The sequence below is a fragment of the Palaemon carinicauda genome, chromosome 25, assembly GCF_036898095.1.
Source record: "Palaemon carinicauda isolate YSFRI2023 chromosome 25, ASM3689809v2, whole genome shotgun sequence".
Classification (NCBI taxonomy): Eukaryota; Metazoa; Arthropoda; class Malacostraca; order Decapoda; family Palaemonidae; genus Palaemon; species Palaemon carinicauda.
The window spans coordinates 63966266-63973765 of record NC_090749.1 but is presented as its reverse complement, the minus strand read 5'-3'; the positions used below and the strand labels follow the sequence as shown (position 1 = coordinate 63973765).

At 36.0% G+C, this 7500-nt stretch overlaps 1 protein-coding gene across 2 annotated transcripts in view; it reads left to right on the top strand.

Moving 5' to 3' along the window:
* The first annotated feature begins 722 nt into the window (after positions 1-722).
* The window catches only part of LOC137618659 (uncharacterized), an 8427-nt gene continuing 1649 nt past the window's right edge, over positions 723-7500 (top strand). Inside the window, exons 1-2 of one of the 2 annotated variants that reach the window (XM_068348791.1) lie at positions 723-1316; positions 1476-7500. The exon at positions 1476-7500 is cut by the window's right edge and continues 1649 nt beyond it. In XM_068348791.1, the coding sequence (XP_068204892.1) occupies positions 2294-6775 (4482 nt within the window). In that variant the 5' untranslated portion in view covers positions 723-1316; positions 1476-2293 and the 3' untranslated portion in view covers positions 6776-7500. The other variant, XR_011039782.1, reaches the window with a different exon arrangement.

The window sequence follows — 7500 nt, the reverse complement described above, 5'->3', positions numbered from 1 at the left end:
TGACAATGAAACAATATCCAAAAGATTTAGTAGATTTGAGAACTAAAACTTAAGAAGGATATTGGGAGTGGAATGTCAGGACAGGATTAGAAATGAAACTATAAGAGTGATTACTCGGGTGTCATATGTGGATGAGATCATGATGAGGATTAGATGGAGATGGTTTGGGCCAGCTCTTCGCACTCCTCAAGAGAGATTAGTTCTTCAAACATTCAACTGGGCTCCAAAAGGTATTATAAGAGTTGAAAGACCCAGGCCTACATGGCTGAGGACTATGAAGCGTCAAGACGGAGATGATGAATGGAGAAGTTTTGAATTAAAAGCTCAAGATAGAGACGTGTGGTGAAATCTAACCGAGACCCTTTGCGTCAACAGGCTTAGGAGAAGGTGATGATGATAGTATATATATATATATATATATATATATATATATATATATATATATATATATATATATATATATATATATATATATATATGTATGTATGTATGTATGTTTGTGTGTGTTACACAGAGATAAAAGATTCATATACATAAAGGAAATAATATTAGATAACTGTGTCTTGTCAGTCCTAGCTTTGAGCCTAAGCCTTTGTATTTGGTTCCGAAGTAAACAGTCCACTTAACCAGTCATTTTCTATGAAGATGAATCGACAATTTCCTTGTACAAGGACCTAAAGGCATTTTTGCATGTTATCATTTTTTTCACGGCTAGTATACAGAATGAATAAATTTTTAATGTACTTGCCTACAGCGGCAGGAAGGATTCGTAAATATGGGATTTCAGTATTACCAAAATAAGAAAAATATACTTGGTACAGCTTACAGTCCTTCCTGCTGCCATAGTTATGATTGGCAAATTGTTGACTCCTCCTTTTTTGTTGTTTACGAGGAAACTTCGAGACCGGTGAATGCGTGAGAAGTCAGTACCAGCAGTACTAGCAGTCCAAGCAGTCTCAGCAGTCGAGGCAGTTCTGCCAGTCTGGTCAGTTCGGACGGTCCTTGGTAGGACCCACCACATGCCATTGAGCCCGTCTCCCATCGTCTGTGTGAGCCAGTCCTCCTGGAGGATGTCTTGGACGAGGCTCTGATAATTTTATTAAGAATCAAGGGTCCCTCAAGAGGCATTTGTGAATTATTCCCTTGGTTCCATAATTTGGACGGCGTAATTGGTGGCCACCTGGATGTACTCTGCTTCCTACGACTGATTTGTTCGTCATCGTCTCGACCTCGACTCGCCTAGTGGAGGATTTGTGGAGAAAAGTCACGTTCTCCTAAGCATTGACTTCAATCCCTTCTTGCTCGGATGGACTACGGTGAGTACCAAGTATTTTTGGGGCAAATACTGAATGGTAATCGTAGCAATCTTTTGAGCCTTTGTTGCTGCCTATTAAAGTCCTTCCTACCTGCCATCGGTAGAGTACGGATATTCACGAATGTTTAATAGTTATAGAGGATTTATCTTGTCCTTACAGTGGTTTCGCAACTCTACTGAAGGTTGTTCGTGGGTTTAGTGTACATAGTGGTAAGCTACTATTTGTTATTTTCTGGATAAATCAACATAAAATTGTAAGAGTCTCCTTTAATGCAAACTTACACGGATATTATATTATTTCAGGATAGGATTATCCAGCCTTGATATGGTTGTCATACTTGGTTTTTCTTGTCTTGACCTACTTACAGTAAGGTAACGGTTTGCATATTCCTATGTATAAGTGCTTCTTGCCATATTATTCTTACGTATATAATTTAAGTTAATTCTTAGGCTTTACCACTAACGTGCAATTTCTGTATTTCCCATCCAGGTATGGAGGAGAAGCTGATTATTGAAGAGGAAGAGCCCTGTGTCATGCACTTGACACATTTGCAATAAATAATAAATTTAAATATTTCAAAAGTGTATGAATAGACTTCCCTTCCGTATTTTAAGTACCTCATAAGGTGACTTCACAGTTTTTCAGCTTATGGCGCCCAACGTGGGGCAACAACGAAGGAAGTTGGATTTTTGTTATGCAGAATCCCATTAGTTGGTGAAAGTTGTCGGGATCCATTGGGTGAACTGAAATTTATTTCCTTTCAGATTTATTACATTAATATTTTTTCCCTTCTAGGATTATTACATTAATATTTTTTCCCTTCTAGGATTATTACATTGATATTTTTTCCCTTCTAGGATTATTACATTGATATTTTTTCCCTTCTAGGATTATTACATTGATATTTTTTCCCTTCTAGGATTATTACATTGATATTTTTTCCTTTCTAGGATCATTATTTCTTGTATAATTTAACAATGTCTGGTTTATCTGTGCTTATTGGGCAAAGGAAAGTCATCCGTAAAAAGGTGACTGAATATTTTAACAGGTCCTCCACATTCAATACTCTTAGCCAGGAAGAAAAATTATCTATCAAAGGTATTCTGGTAAATTATAAGAATAAGTTAACTGACTTGGACACTGAGATTTTGGATAAGAAATTTCCTGGGGATTCTGATAGTCAAGATTTAGAGATTGAATTATTATTATGTCAGGATTACATAGATAAGATTGAAACCTGTTTACCTCTCCTAGATATTTCTACGAGTATCCTTGGCTCTAGTAATGTTACCGATGTAGCCAGAAGTTTACTTAAACAACCTGTAGCACCTCTTCCCAAGTTTCGTAGTGTAGAAGGTGAAGATTTTTTGAAGTTCATCACAGAATTTGAGGGAACTACTAAACCTTTTAACTATCCCGATAGGGATTTGCTTTTATTGCTTAAACAACAAGTTGAGGGTAGAGGAAAGGTTTTGTTAGGTTCCTTGGAAGCGGATAAGCAGCATTACGCTGATGCCAAAGAATTGCTCATTTCAGCATTTGCATCAACCGATATTCGGAAGAATTCAGCCATTAAGAAAATTACTACTTTACATTTGAAAGATTGGGAAGACCCCTTTCTCTTTATTTCCGAACTCAGATCGGTATGTGAATCAGTGGAGACATTGAATATTAGTGTTGATGAGTTTATTAGGTATTTTGCTTGGTATGGGCTGAATGATAGTTTCCAGCGCCATTTAATTCAGATTACAGGCAAGACTCACCCTTCCCTGAATGATATTAAGACAAACTTTTTTACAGCATGTGAAAGATACGAGCATGACAAAAAGGTCGCCAAAGGTACAAAGAGTAGAATCTCGCAGAATGTACAGGACTTTTCTCGAAAAGAGAAAACGGTAAATTTAGCTGTAGAGGCATTAACGAGTGATTCAGATTCCAGGTCTTCACCCAGCTGTTCTTTGTGTCTTAAAGTTGGTAACGCTAATAATTCTCATTTTATTTATGAATGTTTAAAGTTCCCTTCCCCTACCGATAAGGTGCAAATTTTAAAATCTAAACATGGTTGTGTTAAGTGTGGTCAGTTTAGTCATGAATCTAGCAACTGTCATTTCAGATTTAGAAAACGTTGTTTTAATTGCCGTGGTTGGCATATGAGTTATCTTTGCGAGTCAGAGCCCTCCAAAGGCAGCAGATCTAAACAATCTGATAAAGTAAATTTTGAAACTCCACAAAAAGTTAACAGCGGTGTTGCCGTTTTATTGCACTCGTATGGAAACTCGGTGTTACCAACGTTTTCTTTCAGTATTGGCAGCGACATTTACAGAGGTCTAAGGGACAGGGGCTCACAAAGCACCTTCATCACTAATAGGTTAGCTGAAGAGAAAAACCTTAAAACTATAAATTCGAATGTTAAACTTACGGTGAGTGGATTTAATGGGAATAAAGAATATTTTACTAAAATTGTAGAAGTACCTGTGAAAATAGGTAGTTCGTCCTTTATAATTTTTGCCTTAGTTGTACCTGATATTAGTATTGCTTTAAAATTGCCTTTGCTTGGTAAAGTAATTGAAAAATTTCAAAACCAGGGTATGACGTTTGCTGATAAGTTGTTAAATAAACACACTCGTACTATTGATAATGTTAACCTCTTGTTAGGTACAGACTTTTTACATTGTTTAGCAGGTACCGACGTAATTTTTGGTGACGTTGATCCTTCGGTATACATAGATTCTCATGCTGGCATTTTATTGCAGGGTAATGTCGATTTGATGTTGAAAAACATAACCTGCCTAAATGTAAACCCAGGTGTTTTGAATTCTGTACCTGACGGTAATGTTCGTTCGGTTTCTACGGTGCATGTTTGTAGTAGCTCGTTGTTATTAAACACGAGAATAGATTTTCTGTCTGATGGGGACCAGGACAACGGTTTTGAAGTAAACTGTTCATTTTCAGTTATCAATGACAAAGGTAAACTAATGGAAAGACAATTGCAGCAGGCCACTGAACAAATTTTGGAGTCTGAATGCGGTCATTTTTTGAATTATGATCAAAATGTGTATAATGATGAAAGTGTCGAGCTTAATAATCAGTTGGTCGATTTTTCAATTAAAACCATAAATCAGAGGGAGTCTGATGGACGAATTATGGTTCCTTTATTATGGAATGGCAAAGTCTCCCATTTGTTGTCTAAAAATGAAAGACTGTCTAAATTAATACTAAAGTCTAATTTTAGAAAACTTAAACAGCGAGATGGTCTCCTACAACTCGTTGATCAGACCATAAGGGAACAGATTAATGCCGGAATTATTGAACCCATCCCTGATCTTGATGTTTTTAAAGCTGAGAATCCTCAATATTCCTTTCTGCCTCATATGCCAATATTTAAACCCGACAAAGACACCTCAAAGTGTAGGGTGGTCTTTTTATCGAATCTTAAAGACTCGGTAGATGGTAGTTCTTTGTCTCATAATCAGTGTATGTATTCTGGACCTGCATTAAACCAAAAGCTATCTTCGTCATTTTTGAATCTGAGATTTGACAGGAAATTACTTATTTTTGATCTTAAGAAAGCTTTCAATATGTTGGCTTTGACCGAAAATGACCAGGCTAAACTTTTATTTTTTTGGTTCAAGAATGTCGGCAAAGGTGATTTTTCATTAGTAGCTTTCAAGAATTTGAGATTACCTTTTGGTCTTCGATGCAGTCCTTTTTTACTAATGATGGCTCTTTATTACATTTTGATTTTGCAGCACTCTGAGGATCCTCGCATATCGGACTTGAAAAGGTCCATTTATTCGCTTATCTACATGGATAATGGGGCTATTACTGTTAATACTAAAGAGGAGTTGAAATGGTCGTACCAACAGCTTCCTCGTATTTTTAACCCTTATAGGTTTTATATTCAGCAGGTTGTTACTAATGATATAGCCTTACAGACGGAAATAGACGGAGAGACCGAAGTAGTTACCCCTAGCACCAGTAAATTGTTTGGACTAACATGGGACAGGATTTCTGATGAAATTTTTACTAACCCTATATGCCTTGATTCAAATGCCAAAACTAAGAGGTCTATTTTACAAACTATTGCCTCTCAGTTTGATATTTTTGGCTTTAATATGCCCTTGTTTAATCGCTGCAGATTATTTATGCATAAGCTACAGTGCCAGAAAACTTTTAGCTGGGATACAGTCTTGGCTACAGATTTGCAGCGAGAATGGAGCAACATTTGCAAACAGTTAAATAGAGCTCCTCCTATAAGAGTTCAACGATCTATAGGTCCTAGGGATGGTAAATATAACATTTTGGTATTTTCAGATGCAAGTAGAGATATTTACGGTTGTGTTATTTATTTGCAGCATATTGATACAGGCCATCTAAGTTTTATTCATGCCAAGAACAGAGTGGTTAATAAACAGTTAAAGAATAAATCGATACCTGCTCTTGAACTAAATGCCGTCCACTTAAGTGTTGAGTGTGCTCTGGATATTTACAAAGATTTATCTGGCCCGTCTTGCATAAAACCCATAGAAATTGAGAATATTATGGCCTATACAGATTCTCTTTGTACGTTACATTGGTTAAATTCTGCGTCTTTGAAGCTAGACAAATTAAATAAACATTCTCCCTTTGTTTTGAACAGAATTAATAATATACAGAGATTGTGTGAAATTTATCCTGTCAAGTTTAATTTCATTTCTGGTAAGAATAACCCTGCAGATTTAATTACTAGATGTGTATCGTATAATCAGCTCCATAAGTCATGTATTTTCACAGGGCCAGATCTTAGCTTGACAGAAGTCCCTGAATTGTCCATTACTATCCCAGCATTTGAGGTTGCCACGGAGATTCATTCGTCTCCTTTAATTGGTGCTACCGAAAATTTAAACCACCTTGTTGATTTGGAAAGTTATTCTTGTTTAAGGAGACTTCTACTAGTTCATCGTAGAGTATTTTTGGCCTTACACAAGTGGAAATTAAAGGCAGGAATTTCTTTTTCTCCAGTTACTAACTATTTTGCCTCCTCTCTGAGTCATTTGTTACACGTTGAACAATGTAAGTATTTCCCTGAGGTATATTCTTATTTTCAAACTGGTATGAATTCTAAGAAAGAGATTCCTCCGATCATAACACAGTTAAATTTATTTATGGATGAACAGGGTATTTTAAGAGTGAAAAGTAAGTTCAAGAAGTGGAATTATAATATTAACATCAAATTTCCAGTGCTATTACATCCAGACAGTCATTTAACCAAGTTGATTATTTGGGACGCACATGTAAAATTATTACATTCAGGTTGTTATTCTGTGTTAACTGAGCTTAGAAGGTATTACTATATTCCTAAACATTTTTCAGTTGTCAAAAAAGCTCTCAAGCAATGCATTCATTGTCGAAGATTTAATAATCGTACCATAAAATTAAATCAAAATTCTTATAAGAGACTTCCGATCAGATCCTCCTAGAGTTCCCTTTGCAAATGTTTTTGTTGACTATTTAGGACCTTTCAACGTGAAAAATGAAAAGGCGACACAGAAAATATGGTTATTGTGCATAACTTGTACTTGGTCAAGGGCCATTAATCTAAAGGTCTGCAGAAGTTTGAATGTATCGGATTTTCTTAGAGGTTTCCAATTACATTGTTTTGAATATGGCATACCCCAGTTGTGTATCAGTGATTTAGGAACGCAGTTGGTAGCAGGTGCTAATATTATAAGCTCATTCATCAATGACTCTCAGACAAGATTGTATTTTGAAGAAAACTATGTGAAACCTTTATCCTTTCAGCAATATTTTAAGGGTTGCAGCCAGCTAGGTTCTTTGGTCGAAGTATGCGTTAAGATGGTAAAACGATTAATCTTTGGAGCTATAAAAAACAATGTACTTTCATTATATGATTTCGAATTTCTCGTGTGTAATATCATACATCTCGTTAACAGACGACCGATAGCCTTTAAAGAGGCTTTAAGAGATGACTACATTGATTATGTACCAGAGCCTATAACACCTGAACAGCTTATCAGAGGATATGAGTTGACTTCACTAAATTTGATTCCTGAGTTACAGCCTTTTCCAGAGGATCCAGATTTTCATCCTACCAATTGTCATGTTTCAGATATTTCTAAAAATTATATAAAATTATGTAAAGTCCGAGATGCATTGTTAGATACCTACCATAGTGAATTTTTAG